At 40.6% G+C, this 20,142-nt stretch overlaps 4 protein-coding genes across 4 annotated transcripts in view; 2 read left to right on the top strand and 2 right to left on the bottom strand.

Annotated features, from left to right (window-relative positions):
• The first annotated feature begins 1,204 nt into the window (after positions 1 to 1,204).
• On the top strand, positions 1,205 to 5,171 carry LOC146480419 (uncharacterized). Its single transcript, XM_085109572.1, has 2 exons — positions 1,205 to 2,742; positions 2,947 to 5,171. The coding sequence occupies exons 1-2, from the start codon at positions 2,407 to 2,409 to the stop codon at positions 3,694 to 3,696; spliced, it is 1,086 nt and encodes a 361-aa protein (XP_084965698.1). The 5' UTR covers positions 1,205 to 2,406; the 3' UTR covers positions 3,697 to 5,171.
• Positions 5,172 to 6,035: 864 nt separating this feature from the next.
• Positions 6,036 to 8,357, bottom strand: LOC146480418 (beta-1,3-galactosyltransferase 5-like). The gene has a single exon (XM_085109316.1). The coding sequence runs from the start codon at positions 7,401 to 7,403 to the stop codon at positions 6,201 to 6,203; it is 1,203 nt and encodes a 400-aa protein (XP_084965442.1). The 5' UTR covers positions 7,404 to 8,357; the 3' UTR covers positions 6,036 to 6,200.
• Positions 8,358 to 8,772: 415 nt separating this feature from the next.
• The window catches only part of LOC146480415 (uncharacterized), a 45,237-nt gene continuing 33,867 nt past the window's right edge, over positions 8,773 to 20,142 (top strand). The window contains exons 1-6 of the mRNA XM_085109570.1: positions 8,773 to 8,967; positions 10,470 to 10,508; positions 11,358 to 11,408; positions 17,756 to 17,917; positions 18,559 to 18,675; positions 19,803 to 19,982. Coding sequence (XP_084965696.1) covers positions 8,856 to 8,967; positions 10,470 to 10,508; positions 11,358 to 11,408; positions 17,756 to 17,917; positions 18,559 to 18,675; positions 19,803 to 19,982 — 661 coding nt within the window. The 5' untranslated portion in view covers positions 8,773 to 8,855. The remainder of the gene's footprint in view (positions 8,968 to 10,469; positions 10,509 to 11,357; positions 11,409 to 17,755; positions 17,918 to 18,558; positions 18,676 to 19,802; positions 19,983 to 20,142) is intronic.
• LOC146480417 (uncharacterized) lies at positions 13,399 to 15,490 on the bottom strand. The gene has a single exon (XM_085109315.1). It carries the CDS (start codon positions 15,230 to 15,232, stop codon positions 14,489 to 14,491), a length of 744 nt encoding a protein of 247 aa, XP_084965441.1. The 5' UTR covers positions 15,233 to 15,490; the 3' UTR covers positions 13,399 to 14,488.

Here is a 20,142-nt window from a genome sequence, read left to right as displayed (position 1 = left end):
GATAAATCCTACGCATCCGCAATAACTATCAGGATTTTCTCGCAAAACACAGAGCAACTTGTAGAGTTTCCAAGCAGGTTCTCGTGGTTGCCATTCTGGAAATAGTATAGCTGGTTGTATATGAGTTAGTTTTCACAGACAAGTCCGTATTTAACAAACTTTCTTCTCTCGTGTGTACGATACAGTATATAAAGCGTTTCCTTGGCAAGCCTCCTTGTATGTTAAAACCAGTTGTTCTAGTTTTTGAGCAAGTTCACTGAAAATTTGTTTACCTTAGAGACGTACAAGTCAGATAAATTGTCAAAACGTTTTCAAGGAAAACTTTCTTGTATGGAACCAGCCTGTAGAGCGTTTTCATTCACGTAAATACCGGCCATTTTGGTTTACTGAAACAAAAGGAAGTATTTGCATAAAAATAGAATTCGATTCCCAAAGGTTTAGTTTGGGAAACCAACATGGCCGCCATTTCTTTGTTTTGGGACACCAACATGGCCGCCGTGACGTCATATGAAAACATTCTATATTGAAAGTAATATTTTGCCTTCAAAAACTCGTTAATAATTCATAAGTCATTGGCCTATCAAATGGTCGATAAAACATCACGTGCAGTGGTTTTAATCTAATTAAAAAGAAATTAACCTAACTGGCCCACCTGCTGACATCAGTCAACAGGTTGTAAAACAACCTTTTTAGTTTGAAGGGTGTTCCATTGTTTCCAGAGGAGCGGATCGAAAATATCAATTACTCACATAACTTCAAAGCTCGAAACTTAAACCCATCAACAGTAATGATCGATGTGGGATGACGAAAAGGAGTTGAACCAGCCGACCATAATATGTGAGTCGAAGTAATTTAGGGACGCAAGTTACAGCTCAGTCGCCTACAGCTTAGTATCATAGAGTAAATCAACGGCACCAAAGAAACCGAGTGGAATAGATCACCTAGCATATTAAGTAAGTAAGGAACGTCATTTAAATGTTAAGAGCGCCTGTCTGTAAAAATCAGACAAATTCTAAATTTCGCGGCAAGGGTGGAAAATTCGATTTCTTTCATATTTTAATGTTAGATAGGCTAGGATATATCTAAAATCACTGTGTAGTTTTTCCGATGAAATATCCTTTTATTTCAAAAAAAAAAAATGCAAATAACGAAAATCCGTTAAAATCGTCATTTGAGAGGCTAAATTATTACGCGGGTTTCAGAACCTCGCATGCAAAAACAAATCATTCTACCGCCTTTAAAACACTCAAATCTTTTTTCACAATCTCTAAATATCTGTTGGAATGATTTTGATATTTATGCCGCGTATTACGCAGTTCCCAGCTGGAAGATGAGCGGCATTTACAGGCGCTTTCAAAGAGTATTATTATTACCAGTGTATAACTTGATCGAGTCCCCTTATCTTAGCGTCGATCAAGCGGTGTGATGCGTCAATTGAAATGCTCAACGACGGGGAATTAATTCAGTGACAGATAAGAATTTTACAGTCAGTATCGCAACGGCCTAGATAGCCGGAAGTTCTAGTTTTGACGGCTAGGTTTGGGCAACACTGACACCATTAAAACAGGGTGGAGGCGCGGTGGTGTAGCGGTAAACGCTTCGGACTTTCGATCGGAGGGGTCGACGGATGATTGGTGGTTAATGGCTAGGTTAGTCTCTGCATTACCGTGTTGTTGAAACTTTGCTCCACATTGCCTCTCTTCACCCAGGTGTATATTAAAATGGGTAACGGCGACATACTGCTGTGGGATGGACTAGCTTCCCATCCAGGGGGGAGAAGCAATACCTCTAGATCTCAGTAGCTGCTTCATGCTTGAGAAACCGGGTGAAGCTCCAGCCTTATGGGTCAGTTAGGCTCGCACCACGACCTTACCTTACTTACCATTAATTCCTAAAGGCCATTTTTCCGCCGCTTGACATGGCTTTAATGGAAATATCTCGTTCACGTTTCAAGCAATCCAAAAACTCTACACTCATCCTGTGAATCTGTGTTGTGCGGTGTTTTGTGAATTTTTGGGTGATTTTTGGGTATATTTGGGAGGAGATAGTTTTTCTAGAAGGATTGGTAAAATTAAGAGAAATAAGAAATATTGAAGATTTAGTGAAGTTTTAAAATTAGAATTTGTAATTAATAATTAATAGACGGACACCAAGTTAGTCCACTAGCAACCTGGGGTGCTCTTGCGTAGGTATTAACTGTCTGTTGGTGTCCGAAAAATCATTTTCTTTCCTCCATCCCTTCTTAAAACCTCTACCAATTTCATTCAAATTTAGGTAGAATCCCCCCTTAAACAGAGGTTACTTAGGCTGGCCTATATTATAATTCATCCTTTCGTCTTATAGAATTCAGAGGCAGAAAGAACAGGGAACGGAAGGTCTCATGCCGGAATCACAGTCCACACAGAGATGCATCACTGGAAAATGAAACTTTTCCAGGTTCTTGTCACATTAACAGGAGTGATAATATTGCTGTTGAACTTTAAATCCCCAACAGAACTTGGCTTACCGGGTCAACCGGACATTCTTCCGTATCGTATAAAATTAAGTGAAATTCGAGGGAAACTGGTCTGGCCAGCACTTGACGTCAGTGTACGTGTAGGACTGCCGATTAGTCACATCCGGGATTTAGGGGAAAATAAGTCGCGTGTTCTTCTGGTTGTAATTGTGTCTGCAGCTCCTTTAAGGCGGGAAAGGAGAGACGCCATACGTCAAACTTGGTGGAGGCATTGCAATGTCAGCGAGGTAAGCGAGTATGTGTAATATTTAAGAATAATCCCATGAAATCGAGTCCTAAACGAGCTCTGTTGACTCTAAAATTGTTTTATTACACACTTGTTTGGAAATGTTTAAACCATATTAAGTACTTAAGGGTCAAAGATAAACTTTTCTTTAATTCTGTCGCAAGCCAAATAAACTAATCCCTTGCGTCGCGTTTGTACGTCGCAGGTCGCTTGTCACTTTTTCACTGATGGACGAGTCGTCAACAGAAAGGTCCAGCAACATTTACTGGAAGAAGGAACCCTTTACGGAGACATGGAATTTCAACCGCTTCTTGGTGGCATAGAATTTGGCCTTCGCTTCTTGTACCACGCGAAGTGGGCTTCGGCAACATATGATTTCCAATACTTCCTTCGAGTAGACGACGACTACTTCGTTTGCCTCAAGAAGCTACTCAACGAATTGCCTTTGCGTCCAAAGGAGAATCTTTGCTGGGGATATTTTCACTGCGAATTAAACATCTCGTGGATCGACGAGTCGTGGATGTTGTATTCACGTGATATCATCGATAAATTTCTAACGCAAGACGCACGCACGATGCTGTGTCACCCGCACGCTGACCAGCAGATTTCAATATGGCTCAATAACATATCTGGTCGAGTGTATTTTCACGACAATAGGCTGCATCATAGAGTGTCGGATTCATTTGACTGGCAGGCTGGGGACGTTTGTGACACCTACATGGGTGTGCATCGAGCATTTGCTGGGCGAATGTTGCAGCTGGGAAAGGAAAGTGGAGATGGCGCTAAAAAGGTGACTCCTGTTGCCAACTACTCTGTGCACTGTAAGAGCAACACGTTTGACTACAAGTCGTTTGGTGGACAATACTTCTACGAACCTAAGCCCTGTATTGAAAACGTTTTATGGGTAAAAAGTCATCGTTTGTGGATTGGTGCAGAGGGTAAGGTCAATACTTGAACAAAAAGTAGAAAAGTGGCATTTAATGAAAAAGGGACTGAAATAAAATAATTCTTCAACAGAGCGGCATGTGATCAGGTGGAATGATGAAAAGGTTTCATAACCTCTATAGAGGAATGAAGGAGGAAAATCACATTTGGTGAACCGGAAAGATTTGAATTCTTAAAGCAACTGGCAAAGAAAACCACGCGTTGGTGCGGTTTTCGTATTGCTTCAAATCTCATCCACAACAAGAACACGTGTTCGTCAGTCTGTGTGGCAGGCACTAGAAACGAGGAGCAAAAAGGGGAATCAGCCGCACGCGCGAAGCGAGGGGAGCGCGAAGAGGAAAGAAAAGAAAGCCCTCGCTTCGCGCGCGCCGCGCCAATTCCCCTCTATCCTCCCGCACCCCCCCCCCCCCCCACCCCTCTTTTTTACTGCCTAAAACGCATGTTACGTATTAGTGTTACCAAATCACACCAGTGGCTATTCTGCATTGTTAAACAATCTCAGTTGTGACTGAAGGCGGACATTAAATGAAAAATACAGGGCGTCAGTTATGCTGATAATATAAAATAATACCTGAACAGATTCATTCAACTTCAAGCCGTTGATAACAAGCAAAGCTGGATTTTTGCTTGCGTTTCTGAGCAACACCGCAGCTGTTTCAGCTGAGTAATTTATTTTTTGCTACTTTTGTATTCTTATTACGAAAACGTTAAGCTAGCTTTTGTAACGATAACTGATCAACCGTAATAATTAAATATTTGAAAATCTACCTGACTGGCTAGCAGTTTTTTTGTGAAGAGGTTGTTAGTAAAACACACATTGTACCTTAGTGTTGAAGGCACCAGTAAGTTTCGGGGGACGCCTTTTGTCATTAGGGACTTTAGGCAAACACGACTCCGACGGCAACGAAAACGTCAATAAAGAAAAGGTGTAATGAGCTAAACAATGTTGTGCACGTGCATTACAAATTTTGATACATTTCGTCGCCATCTTCGGCCAAACAACAACGTGAAATGCTCAAATTCAAGATTTTATGGAGAGCGTGAGCACATGACAGTAAATTTTCATTATCTGTGCTAAATTGAAGACCTTTCCCACCAGCTCTGTTACTGCCGGGATAGTTCGGCCACATTGTAGAGGTTGAACGAATTAGAATGATCGCAAAGTAGTACAAGTAACACGAACTTGTATTTTCAAGCGACGTTTTCGTTGGCGTTGCCGTTGTGGTTGCGTTAAGTCCCCATTTTGGGAGGGGATCCACCGCAGTCTCCAAAAACTGAAAAACTAAAATGGTCCAGACCGATTTTCGGATTTCTCACTTCAACCCTTGATCGTCTTCCTTCTTCAATCTACAATCTTAATTTCTCTTCAAAAATGGCAAAAACTCTGTTTCCGAAATTGTGTAGCACACCTTTTCAAACAAAACGTGCCGCTCGCGCTCATCCATCGTCATTTGTAGAATGTGGAGACCAGTTGCAACGATCGGACAAACGCTGTCGCCCGGGGGGGGGGGGGGGGGGGGAACTCTCATATGAAAGGGGCGGGATGCTCGTCGTAAACTTTGACGTAAAGGAGACCAATCTGGGCATGGCCCAAACTTTTTTGACCCCCTAAAAGAGACCACTTTAAAACACAGACAAATAAAAAAATACAGTAACGTTTCGCGCGCAACCATAAACGAGACCTTCACGGCTAAATATAATGGCGTTTTGCCCAGAACACCCTAAGTGAGACCACAATCCGAAATTTGTACCCCTAAGCGAGGCGACAAGCATCCCCGCCCCTTTCATATGAGAGTCCCCCTCCCCCGGGCGTTGTCGCCATGAGCAACCTCCTGGTACCTTTTCATGGGAGTGCTCATGTTCCCTATTAAAAATGTCAAAAATCGTTGATTTCATATTTTTTTTTGCATTTAATCTGTCTAGAGATTGAAATGACACTGGTACAGTGCAATGTCGGTGGAACAACTGAAGGAGATCAAAACTGAAAGCCTTTTTTTTTCAGCAGCAAGGCAGCGATAGCGTAAGACTGATCCGAAACCAAAAACATGTAACGTGACTCGAATATAAAAAGGTTTTATCAAATTATATCAACAAATCACGAGACCAGTAACAAACCTTGTAAACATTTTCATGGGAGTGCTCATGTTCCCTATTAAAAGTGTCAAAAATCGTTGATTTCATATTTTTTTTTTTGCATTTAATCTGTCTAGAGATTGAAATGACACTGGTACAGTGCAATGTCGGTGGAACAACTGAAGGAGATCAAAACTCAAAGCCTTTTTTTTTCAGCAGCAAGGCAGCGATAGCGTAAGACTGATCCGAAACCAAAAACATGTAACGTGACTCGAATATAAAAAGGTTTTATCAAATTATATCAACAAATCACGAGACCAGTAACAAACCTTGCAATCCCCTCTTTTTTTATTTCGCAATTCCTCACGAAGCCGATTCATACCCAAGCTCCCCATAGTTTCTTGATGCTAACTATTCGCGTTCAACCGACTGACCCAATTGTTAAGCTAAAAGCGCCCTGATTGAGGTTATTAATCGGCGCGTACTGAAGTACAACACGACAACAACGACTGACACCAAACAAAGGATTTCCGTCACAAAGATCAGTTCTTCTCGAACACATATCAAGTTTTTTTGTTCCTGAGAGAGAGACTCGATTCCGAGAAGTCGCGAGTGAATGACATGAAGGCCTGAAGGAGAAATGCGGTGCCCCAGGCAAATGATTGACGTTAGTTTGCAGTCATCAAGTCGCAGAGAGGGATTTTCTTGGTAAAAAATTTCAAAGGTCTCGCTGGTATCGATCAGACCAATACCCAGTGTTTGAGTTAATATACCAATGTAAGCGTCCTCAATCACTATTGGTTTTATATAGTTTGTTAAGTTCACAAGTGGGGACAGAATGTTTCTTGACAGTAAATAGAAGGGTCCTATAGAATAAGGCGGATAATAAGGCTCGGGGTAAGTCTCCCAATCAAGAAAGAATCTGGACGTTTCTTGACGCACAACCCCGACTTTAATCCTCGCGTAGCCCGCATAAAGTCGAAAGGGCAAAGATGGCTGCCGTAACCACGTGATCAGGCGCGGAATGTGAACGTAAACGTCATCATCGGCTTTGAGAACATGTGTGCAGTTTATTCGAGACGCCCACGACAAACCCATCATCGTCTTGATCACCAAATTTTCGTACGAATCCTGAAATTCCCCTAAGAGAATGTCATCGAATTCTGCTGCTTCTTGCTGAACAAGCGCGTTTATGCTCGCGTTAGTGGTCTTACCAAGTAGGAAAACTATCTTCCAGTCTAAGGCTCCACTGAATGGCTGTCGCCGCACTCGTAAGCTTATTCTGTTGCCCCATGTCACGCGGATAGCTTCTCGGTTTTTAAAATGAGACGGAGCCGAAGTTACCAAGATTATAAGATAAGTACCGTTGAAGTTTTGACTGGGCGCTGCAAAGTTAGTGACCAGTTTGAATTTTAACTTTCTGTCTTTGTACGAAGGCGTAAGGGACGTCCACGGGAAGAACAGATAGAGTAAAGCGAATGCGAACGTGCAGAGTCCCAGTAGAAAGACCAGTTGGTACAGGCTGAGGTGTCGTCGAGCGGGATTCAAACTCCATGGGATTTTCCTAGAAGTGTATTCTTGCTTTGAATACTTCTGATAGAACATTCGCTCTTCCGGGTATGAATAATGCAGTGATTGGACCATTTCTTTGAAAGTAGCCCCAATCAAAGTATGTGGAAAATTACTGATGAAATGATGAACAAAAACAGACTAAAACGGACTAATCCCACCGCAATCTTTTCTAAGTTTGTTTACACCGCGATGATTTTAATTTGCTGGTGCTACCTGTTCACTACCAGAACAGGAACAATTCATCACCGACGGCACCATTGCGTAGGAATAACTGAGATAAATGACACAGCTTTACAGTGAAAATAAAAGAAACACCTTCACTCCCTTCTCCCTGTCCGCCGGAAAACAACAACAACAACAACAAGTACAAAAATATTATTCTGTGGAATTTCCTAACCTTGACCCCAGGTTTTCTCGTCATTCAAAATGGCGATAAGAGAAGACCCACTGGCCAATCACACGTCACGTGGCCTCTAATATTAATTTAATAATGGTAATTGAACTGAGTGGAGTGCAATTTGGTCTGAAATCATACGCGTGATTTCAAAATGGAATGAGCGCGCAGCGCGAGTTCGATTTGAAATCACAAGCATGATTTCAGAGCAAAATTGCACGACACAAAGTTCAATTACCACTTTATTACACCTTTTTTTGAAATCACAGAGTTTTATTGTCAATATTACATTCTATTTTGATGGGCTAAAGAAAGGATGCGATTTAGAGCAAAAAAAAGGTGCAATTTAGGAATAAATCGCACTGTTGAGAGCCAATCAGATTGCAAGGATCACCAGTGATTTCAAAATGGGTGTAATAAAAATACAAAATAATTTCTCTTGACGGCCAAGGAGGATTTCAGGGCATTCCCATGATGCTTAGCGTAAAAAATCCCTCAGTTCATCTTCGCCACGTCACGCGTCGTTGTGTTTCGCGCCTAAAATTACTGGATTTCACTTGGATTTTTTTCCTTCTTCAAGAATGATATCGGTAAGTTTTTTTCGTCTTTTCTCTGCTTTGTCATTGTAAGAACCAACTTGACGGCATTGATAAGTCAGTCATACTCAACACTATAGTTGTGCCAGTTTACGTTATTTGTAATGTGAGATTTACGGTTGATCGCATTTCCGGGATCGCATTACGTAATTTTTTTCCCAAAAGGCCATGTCTGGTGGTAGTCATCGTTCGAATCTGTCCCTAGGGGTAGGGGGATAGGGTATTCCTTAGACGTTTTTGTGGGAGTATGGGTGTACCTATCCATCCAAACCCTCTACAATGGAAAAACAAATTCATCAGAATTTTTTTAAAACTATTTAGGAGCTAAACGGAAAAGTCGTGAATGTACCATGAAACTTCCGGTTCTTGACATCCAAATCAGCCTCGAGTGATATGTCACTCAGCAGGAAATACCAATAAAGAAATTCGACCTTAAAAGGTCACTTAATATGATTATTGCTTGTGGAGGTATAAGATTCGACTTCCTCACCCACAAATACGGAGACACTGCTGGGCTCCTTATCATCATAACTCATGGAGTTAAACAGCCATTGCCGAGTTGAAACTGTCATCGTATTGGGAACACTTCTTTGTTTCCTGGCAGCTCTGGTTTCCATCAGCAGCGGCAATGTTATTATCGAGCCAGGTGAGGGAGTAATTGTATCGTTACCGTATTTCTAAGTTCTCATCAAGTTTCAATCTCATATCGGACTGTCCTGGTTCAAACCTTTGAAAAAATTAACAGTACTACTGCCGCAGTTAAGGATGCATCCACACTCCAAAGTTAGAATCACCTTGTACAGCAGAACAAACAACACTTCAGGAAAGTGTTAAATGCTCAAGAGCTTCGTTTGGTTTTTAAAAAATACATTTGAGTGTCTCAACCACAGGCTCCAATGTTAGAACCCTGCGGGGGGGGGGGGGGGGGGGGGCGGGGAGGTGTACTCAACAGATGCTTGGGTAGGGAGGTGCGGCCCGGGCGTTCAAACCCTGACCCTGTTTAAGACACAATTCTCTGATTTCCCTATCCCGTTTAAGACAGAATTCAAATTTTCAGACCCTGTTTAAGACTAGAATGAAATAAGAATGCACTAGTTTCTTACTGTATTTTAATGCATTGGCAATCAGAATCTACTTGAAATCATTGAAATATGCTTCGTTCTTCAAAAGACCAATAAACAGGCATCTAAGCTTATCTTGTTTAACATTAGGTCATGTAGCGATACCCTGTTTAAGACAGAAAGTGATGAAATAGATACCCCGTTCAAGACAAAACACCCTGAAAACCATACCCTATCGGCCTCACGTACATAAAGGAGTACCCCCCGGGGTTAGAACCACTCTGTAAATCACTGCAGTAAAGTTTGTACCTCAATACTGAGGTTTCATTTGCATGGTCAAACATACGAAAATCAACGCACCATTGACAAAAGAACTGAAAGCTTTTTCAAAGCTCTTTATAGTTTTAATTAATACCTTCTGATCCCTGAAACGTGACGAAGGAGCTCACGGTGATTTTTATTTTAGTTTTTAGAGAAAAAGTACATGAATACTCCTCGTATGTTGCTCATAATGATAAAAGGACGGTGCAGTGATACGCTCGGTTGCCTCATACTATTAATTTCAACTTTTGGTATTCTCAATCCGATTGCTTTTTCCCGTTTCTCTGTCGCTATTACGTGTTCCGGACACTCTGCTCATGAGGAGGAGGGTAATTTGAGTCTTCTAAACAGGACTGCGTGGGAGGCCAATTGAACCGGTCCTAATTTATGGGTTCCCCGATAAGACCTCGAACAAAGCTGAAAGTAGAGGTATAATTGTCAATCCCTCTGCATTATGTGGGTCTTGTTGTTCAAAATACGATTACGTACACTACTAATCCGTTTTAAGGGTCATCTTAGAATTTCGTCTTATGACTTATTCATGCATGTTACAAGATTCCTATAATTTTTTTTTGTTTTGTTTTTTTTTAATCTGACTAGGGAAATCGGGGAGTTATAAACGAAACAATCAAAAACCTTTTAACGTTGGCCGACTTCCTCGGTTGTATTTGTGAGCGCTTGGTTTCTCAAAAATCATTAAGCGCTAATCTTAAAATTCTTTATTTGTCTTGTTCATTTGCTGAATGACTTGTCTATCTCTCCCCAGTCCCTACTCCTCCTCCTGATGGAGGACCAGCCAATACAGGTGAGTTTTAAATCACGTGACTGAGGCACCCAGCTAATCAAGAAAAGATCGGTGTCATTACAAAACTTTTTGCACAGTGAAAAGTTTGCAGCTGAACGATATGCCTTTGCAAAAACAATTAGCTTGAACGAGAGGGTAAATTAATAATTTCTGTGGTACAACCCTATAGTACAGACATCTTCCAGTTGCGATGCGTTTCCCGGTCTCTAAAATATCGCCTAAGTTGCGCTTGATGTGGCTCGCGAAAGTAATTACATAACTAGAACACCACTGACTAAATTAGTAACTTCTAACTGTAGGCCATTTATAGAGATCTTTTAGCGGTGACGCGTCTCTGATCTGTACAGCCTACGTTCACCTTGAAGACATCAAGTAGAACATGTACGCTGTAGTTCGGTATGGGATTGAAGAAATTAAAGCGACTCCAAGCAGATGATAGTTCCGGGAAACAATTCCAACTGTCCAGAATTACTTACTTGGGTTTACTCAGTTTAAACTTGATATAATTGGGTTTTTTCCAAACGGGAAAAGATCCTGGAAACGAGGTTTTTGATAGCATTTTTCGTAGTTAATTAGTTCCTTTACAGCGCGAGTGAGACGAAACGCACGCGAACGTTAGACTGCAAGCAGTCCCTTTCTGGATAGTCGAGAGGTAGCGCGTAATAGCCGAGCGCGAAAAAAAAGAGCCCACCATCTCGACTAACCAGAAAGGGACTGCTTGCAGTCTACGCGAACGGATACACAAGGCTTAACTCGTCACAGTCACAGTGTTATATTGCACGTTGTCAGTACTGATGTAGATAGACAGGTGATTAAAAATTTAAAAATGTATTATTTGTTCTCATTTAGATGATTTATCCAGAATAACTTCAGAAAGCGACGAGACACAGATTAATCAAGGTTAGAAGCATAGGACATCATTCTTCTGTACTCTTCAATGCATGGTGTCTACCCTTAGTGGTTAGGGTGGAATCTCTTGTGCATTTTATGTTCATTGCATCGTATTTCTGTTTCCTTAGATCTATTGTGTTATCGCTCCGTAGTGATAAATGCGTTTTCAATTTCATCCGTTTTATTTTGTTTTTCTTGAAAACGGGTAAAACTTTTTGTGTTTTTGACCTCCGTTTTAAAAGATAAGGATTTCCGTTTTGCATTGTTTTAGTATGGACGATCTGCGAAAACACAGAAAAGAACGCGCTTTCAAACGAAAACTTTTTCAATGTGTACATGGCCTAAAACGTAACCTCACCCGACCATAGAAGGTCAGCCAGTTGACTTTTATTTTTAAACGTTAATAAAAAAAATTAAAGAAATCTTTCTAGTGAATTACAAATTATCTGAGCGACAAGCTAAACGTTTTCGGCTTTTTTGCCCCTTCTGGATACCCTATACAAAGCTAATCGGTTGCCTAGTTGTTGTTTAAAATGACAGGTGTAGCCGATTCCATCACGATATACGTTTCACTTCAGTATCTGAATCACGCATCCAGTCATCCTTTCGTAGAACAATGTCTCCAAGCTACTATATTGACTTCTGTTGTATATGGTGATTAACACTTACTTTTTGCTACACACCAATTTGCAAATTAGAGTTTTTTACACTTATACATAAATTAAACCTTTAAAACCACAACGGCGACATCACAATAAAATTACTCTTTGCGCTTGCATTTTACATTTTGGAGGTTTTTTTGTCGTTTTTCTCTGCAAGACTACAACGGGAAATGGCAACACTCAACAACGGCGGTGAACTTCTTTTAGTCTCTTTCTGAACTGAAATTAAAGGCTGGTTTCCATATGATCGCGGATCGCAGATCGCAATAAGGTCTGCGATCGTCTGCGATCCTGCGATCGTGATCGCAGAAGATAGAACCATGTTCTATCTAAAGGCTGGTTTCCATATGATCGCGGATCGCAGATCGCAGATCGCAGATCGCGATAAGGTCTGCGATCGTCTGCGATCATATGGAAACCAGCCTTAAACGCCGTCGCCAGTGGATTGCTCGGCCACATTAAACCAAATAATAGGGAACTTTAACAAAGACGACGGCCACGGCAGCGAAAACGTCACTATTAAAACGAATTCTCGTTTTTACAAACGTCGTCGCGATTATTCCAAGTCGTTTTAAATGTCAAATGTAGATGAAATTTCCTTGAGTTGAAGTCTTGGAGACCGCACCCAAGTTTAGAAAAAGAAAGAAAAATTCGTCGTTGTGTATTTATATCTTACATAAAACGTCCCATCAGGAAATTTCAAGTCCTCGTCTTGCAGTGACGGCAAAGAAATGTACCAAAAAGTGTAATGCACGTGCAAAGTTTGTTGTTTTGGTTATTAAACCTATTGCTTTTTGGCTGAAGCTCCCTAATGAGTTGGACGGGACTGGAAGAATAGTCGGGAAGTTTTTGTAGTTCAGCTAAAGGTCCAACTGCAGTGTCTGTCAGGAGTATATCCAAAGAAGAAATAAAGCCAAATTTTTTTCTTGTTCTTATTCTCGTGTAGTGCGTCAGGGATATTGAGTCTGTACAAGGCTCTTGGATTATAATTGGAGCAGACGAAATAAACTGCTCAATTTGTAAAAAGTGGTTACATGTAAAGGGGTTAGTTTACTGCTGTGTCGGTGGGGAATGGAAACGAATGAGAGCGAATCCGCTCTGACGAAGGGCTAACGCTCGAAACGTCAGCACTCGAATCTCTTTACGGTGGTCAAATTACCTCATCAACTCTTTTGATGAAACCAAACATTCGTGGTTAATTTGTAGCTTGTCGTTCTGTCTTTGCGGCCTTTCCCAACAATCTCCACTCAGTAGAACAGGCTAAGAAAGCTTTCGCGACAGTCCATCATATAAAGTAAATACGCAATATTCAACACCATGTACAGAACGCAAGAACATGACAGAAGCGTTGCGTTATTGCTTTTAATTGACATACCTTGATCATTCGGATTATCAAACTCCAAATACATGACAGTAAATTTTAATTACAAATTTAAATTCAGAGTTTTCATTTATTAACAAAAAATTCATTGACATTTTAGTATTACGTTTTACCTTGCATTCATTAAAATAATGTTTTCAGTAAATTTTAAAGAAGATATGCATTTTTATTTCACGTTTCGTTTCAGTCTACAAAAGCAAATGTTTGTTCGATTGCAAAATAGAATAGCTGATAAATAATTCCGTTTAATTTTTTTTTGTCCAACTTCCTGCCCTCATATAGAAACTGCTTTTAACAATTAAAATTTTGAATCTATCGATTTTTTTTTTAAATCTGCGATATCTTCTGCCTCTGAGGCCCTGTTTTTTTCGTTATGATTACAAATTACTTTACTTGGGATTGAAATGTCTATGGTTCTATAACTATACGCCTGTTGACTGCCATTTCTGACAAAAATTGCAAAACAGTCACTTAAAATTTCACGACGTTTTTTTCGATTATTTTGAATGGCAGAATCATTTGTAGATTCTTAAATAACAGCCTAAAAGCTTTTCTTGTGTTATCTACAATTTGACTCGAACAGACCTGTACTCAAATAAGCGAGATGAATCCTATGTTAATTTCAGAAAGTGTGACCGCAAAAACAGACAAAACAAATTACTTTTCATTTTTCACTACGCAAATGTCAAAAATAGAGCTCAATTGTTTCCTTCGTTGAGGGTGTTTGAGAGAGATGTCGGAAAACAAACTCCATTGATGAAAACGTTTTTGCCATGCTAAGAGATAACTTACAGCATCTCGTATTTTCTCAGCTGACCTCGTTTGTAAGCATGTTCGGTTCGTATAAAATAAATAAACTTCCATCCTTCATTTATAATGAAAGGAGGATCACGTTAAAAACAAAAAAGAAAAAGAAGAAAAGACAAGAAACACATCTGACAGAGCTAAACGAAATACATCGCTTAGATTTAAACTCGAATAAAATAAAACAATAATTCTTTTTGTCGGCATCCTTGCGCCAATGCAAAGACGAACTTAATACCTATTCAGTCGTTTGCGGATATTGAACGCTTACTTGCACTTTCAACGCAAATTAATTTCGCTACGGGGGCATGAAAGTTGTGTGGCTTTGCTTTGCCGTCGATGCCGACCTCGTCATCCGAAAAAGCCAGGTTTTCCAAGGGGCTCCCAAGATCGGGATTAGGAACACCTTCACATTGCAAAGCGTTGAAAGCGATAGTCGTATGTTTACCCTTGTGAGTGCTTTTCTTCTCCTTAGAACTGTTCGTTGAATCCCGTGTTTCCCGTTTGCTTCCCTTGTCCAGCTCGAAATTCAAACTCAGTTCATCTAGTTTTTTGTTACTTTCACGCGCTGCCACAGCGGCCTCCTCGAGTCGTCGTATACTCCTTCCAAACAATTCTTCTTCATAGCAACTGCGCGCTGGAGTAACAACTACTGGAGCGAGTTCCGTTGGCTCGGCGGACATTTCTCTCACCACCAGCTCGATCGCATGCATCCAGCGATGTCTTTGAAGATTTGTATGGCACTTTAGAAGCCATGTTCCTTCGTCGGTGATCAGTTTAAAACGGTGACTGTACGTTTTTCGTCTCACTGCCGAACATTTCGCATTCGGAGTGATTTCGATTTTGTCGCAGTATTCATGCCATAAATCCGTCTGATCGTCATAAAAATACAAAATAGAACTCCTCAAAACCACCCAGTATTCAACCCATCTTTCTTTTTCTTCTTCTTTCTTTAAGAAATCTTCGTGCACAGGCGGTTTATCCATCGATCGGTTCAGCGTCCGTCCAGCGACCTAAAATCCTCGTCTGTTTGAAGTATCTGACGCCTTTACTACAAATTCCATGTTTACTCACTCGCTAGCCTATTGTTTCAATGGAAGCTTGCCCATTGAGTGAACCCTACAGCGCATTACCTACTGTAATAAATTATAGATGGCGACCTGTGTTGAAGGTGCATATTTAATTATTTGTTCGCGCCTTTGGAGCACCTGCCGCAAAATTCATCTGCGCATGTGTGGCAAAGTTGTCTTCTGTCGTTCACATCATTGCGAAACTAAACATGCCACTATTCATTCATCGCGTGAGAATAAAAAACACTGGATTAGTGTAATTCTGATCTGGGGAGATAAACCTTCCACTTTTCTAGCATGATCTTAGGGGTAAAAAGCGCTTTGACTTGCGTCGTTAATTTTTCTTTATCGCACGACTTATTACGCCGTCACTTAAGCTTGATTTAATGTCAGAAATTCCCCTTTATGCGTCTTCGTCACTTAGCTTCACTTCAAACCCGTCAAAATATTTCTCACCTTATCAACATAATGATAATGATAAGTCACATGCGATAAGGAAAATTAACGGCGCAAGTCAATACGCTTTTACTCCTAAGATCATGGCGTCTTCAGTACAATGGAAATTTGGAATCCTTGTTTCTTTCTTAAAGAAATAATAACAATTTCTTCGAATCTGGAGCTGCATTTCAGTTCATGGAATTCTTCACAGCTCAGTAGATTATCATTCCAAAGGCGTTTCACATAGAATAACAAGTAAATATCGATAGCGTCGGGGTTTGCAGGTGAAAAAACAAAAGTTGATTGAAATCCAAACCGCTTCCTTGCAGTGAATGTATGGCATGGAAGGAACAATTCTAGCAGTCCATGCGCTGATGCCTCGAGGGCCGAGTAACGAGAACTGTTATGGATTTCTAGTAAAGATTTCTTTTGTGTGTGGGTGGTTCGTACAAAATAAAAAATAATCTTTTTTCTGATAATCAAAGAAATTCATTTACATATGGTAACTGAATTGCAGTGATGGACACATTTTATGAACGGCAGATCCTGTCAGCGATATTAGCAAATTTCACAGCGGCAAAAAGAAAATGATCGCTGTATTGCTTAGAAATGAACCGTCCTTGCCAAAATTGTGGTTCCAGTTAATTCTGAAGACAGAATTCCAACCAAAGCTAATCTACAGCGATATATAGACATTTTATGGGCAGCATATCCTAGCAGTGATAGTAGCAGCTTCTACAGCTGTAAAAATACAATCGCTGTGTCGCCGGCACTTAGGGATAAGCAGCTCTTGCTAACGACACCCCCCTCCCTCCCCTCCCTCTTTTGTCTTCTCCTGTTAAGTAAAGGGTAAGGGAACCAATGGTATCTTGGTTGCAAAATAAGACCCATTACATGGGTTGAAAGCAAGTGTATCAACTACTGTTTCGAAGTCTCACAAACTCTGTTTTCGAGTGAAATGATAAAGTTATGAAAACCAGAACGAGAAATTTCGCAATAAGATAAACGATAAAGATAATTTTGCTTAATTGTCATTAATTTGTGTTAATGGGAAATCGTTTTCAACTAATGAGTGCACACGCAGTAGTATCTTGTTTATTCCACAAACGCCGGAGGGATTCTCCTTGCGCCGGCTTGTTCGAACAAAGCACGAAAGAAACACACTTTTTCTGAGTATGACTGTGTCACTCACTGAATTACACAGCATTCTCACTCATTCACCAGGCTTAAAATATACCATCACATTTATTAATTCCATTGCGCATATGACACACATCGATATCCTAGCAGTATGCAGGATGTTAGTCCCATGAACCTAGTTTAATGGCCTTGGCTTCCACGAGTCTCTTGTAGCTAGGTGATAGAGCATCCGAACTAGTAATTTAAAGGTCTTAGGTTCTACTCCTGATAAGAGCACTCGGATTTCCTTTTACCGAGTTTGCCCGTGTCATCACTGAATAATACATCATTCTCATTTATTCACCAGGCTTAAAATATTACATCACATTTTCTTTCATTACGCATATGCTACTCATTGACATTCCAATCCTAACAGTATGCAGGAAGTTTGTCCCATGACCCTAGTTTAATGGCCTTAGCTCCCTCGAGTCTCCTGTAGCTCAGTGGGAGAGCATCCGAACTAGTAATCGGAATTCGAAGTCTGAAAGGAGCACTCGGAATTTCTTTTTCCGAGTTTGCCTGTGTCATTACTGAATAACTCATCATTCCCATTTGTTCACCAGGCTTAAAATAGCCCATCACATTTATTCCATTGCGAATATGCCACACATTGACATTCTAATCCTGACAGTATGCAAGATGGTTGTCTCATAAACCTGAATAACACACCAAGATATCTCCTAAACGTCGAGCCCTAAATCGCTCTGTAATTTTTGCATTCTCAGAAACACTTTTTTACCGGGGTAAAGCCATATTGGTGTTTTGACAGGTGTATGAAACAATACCTAGTGAAACAACACATTAACGCTGGAACCTCTTTAGTTTTAGGCAACACCGGATCCACGATAGTCCTGGGTGATATCATCTCCGATGAAGAGACTCTCAGGTTTATAACACAAGACCCACGCGGACGCAACGCCATCACGTATCCACACGGACTGTGGCCTAAAAATACCGTGCCTTATATCATAAATAGCACAATCGGTAAGTAGATAGTGGACAAATGTCCCAGGTAAGGACGGCGCCTACTTTTGTTACTGTGCATGCGTTCTGCGCATCTCGAGATACTCGGGTTTTCCTTTGGGTGGTGCCTACTAACGCAGGGATATTTTTGCGCGGTTTAAAACTAAGCGGAGAAAGCAGAACTCAAAAAGTGCCCTAGCTTGGTATCCAAAAAGAAAATTGGGGGCAACCATGCAGTTTTTAGAGATAATAAAGCCTCAATTTGGAAAACAACGCTTATATTGCTTTGTATTTTACTGAAACTTAGAATAATTGTTCCTTACTGAATTATCTCTAAAAAATGCGTGGTTACCCCCAATTTTCTTTTTGGATTTCAATAACCCTTGCTATAAGATCTACTTTCCCCGCATAGTCATAAACCACACAAAAATACTTCTTTGTTAGTAAGCACCGTCCTTAATTCATGTACGTTTTCATTTCAGAATATTATATTTGGGGTAAAGCGCTGTGGACGTGGGATATATACGAAGATCGATTCATTTCAAGCTTTAGCTATTGTCTTCCAGATTGGCTCTTCTTATGTAGGTGTACTATACCAGCAAACTTTTGTTTTGGCACTTGACTCACTGATAACTTTTGTTTCTTTTTAATTACATATGTAGAGCAAAAAGGCATTCAAGCAATCAAAGACGCCATCAGTGACTTTCATAAGTTGACCTGCCTGAAGTTTGTGAACAGGACCACTCAGAAAAACTACGTAAGATTTACAACTGGTGTTGCGGGTAAGTTAAAATGATCATGTCTCTTGAAATTTGTCAAGCTTATCCAAAACATTTAGAAACACAATGACCACCATCTTGATTTGAGAAGAGTTGTAAAATCCGTAGGAGCTGCTATATATGGACAGTGGTGCAGAGTCATATCATCGCTGATATGAAATATCAATGCTTAGCTTTGCTATACAGTGAAACCCGGTTAAAACGGACACCAAGGGGACATGCCAAATTGTCCGTATTATCCGGGGGGCCGTATTAAGCGGGCTCTCAGAAAAACATGGAAAAACGTGACAGACACATGATTTCAGTATCGGTTGAAAGACATTATTACGGCAACAAGACGTTGGTAAATTTCTTAACTGTAACTGTAACAAGTTAAAACTAGAGAAACCTTACGCTCACTTATCAAAGACTCGGACTAAAACTACTTCATTGTTCTTGAAACACGACAACGGAGTCGAAATCCTATCAGCATCAGCCTCCTGATGCTGATTGCGGCAAGCATAGGACGTCAAAAAGGAAGAAGCTATAAGAAATGACTTGCGTCAAAAAGCGAAGGAAGTGAAACTCTTGTGTATGCATAGTAGGCAGAAAACTTTATTAAGGGACTACAGTACAAGGGTAAAACACCGGAAGAAAGGCAGCTGATCAAACATGTCACGCTATTTTGCTTTCACGGGAATAAAAACGTATTACTCCGTAGAAATCTGTCATTATTTGAACAGGGTACAAGCCCTACAATTAGTACATAATTGTGACAATGAAAATAGATAGTGCGCAGATAACCAGTGTCCGTAAAGCGGGGTTGACGATGCGTGAGAGTTTGTCGCTCGGGACACAGAAAAGTGTCCGTTGTCCGTATAAGCCGGGTTAATTTTAGAGAAAATACATGTATATGAGCTTTTGGTCGGGACAAACGAAACTGTCCGTAATATCCGGGTGTCCGTATTAAGCGGGTGTCCGCACAGCGGGGTTCCACTGTACAACATTGTACAGATAACTTATAAAACACTTTTTGAACTTTTTGTCGTTTTTGAAGACCTTAACCAGAAGAGTTCTGTCTATTCCAAAGTTAAATTATCTTGCTAATCGTATGGAGAGTTATAACTTACGGTTAATCGTGATTGACAGGTGCTCATCAGCCGTCGGTCGTACAGCTCGTGGAGAACAGAAGGTGAACCTTCACCGGTACTGCTGGTCCAAGGGGATTGTCATCCATGAAATAGCCCACGCTATCGGCTTCTTTCACGAGCAGTCAAGGTCCGACAGGGACAGTTATATCAAGATTCTGTACGAGAACATTGAGCGAGGTCAGAATGTCGTTCCTTTTTCGTCATTAGCCCGGCATTAGGGACCTTAAGATCTGCGACGGCATGGGTACAACAATCGCTCTCTAAGTTTGTTATGAATTTTAAACAATTTCTATGCCGTCTTCAGCAAAACAACGACGTGAAGTGACCAAATCCAAAG

The sequence above is a fragment of the Pavona decussata genome, unplaced genomic scaffold, assembly GCF_977016875.1.
Source record: "Pavona decussata unplaced genomic scaffold, jaPavDecu1.1 SCAFFOLD_53, whole genome shotgun sequence".
Lineage (NCBI taxonomy): Eukaryota > Metazoa > Cnidaria > Anthozoa > Scleractinia > Agariciidae > Pavona > Pavona decussata.
This window is presented reverse-complemented; position numbering and strand designations above follow the sequence as displayed.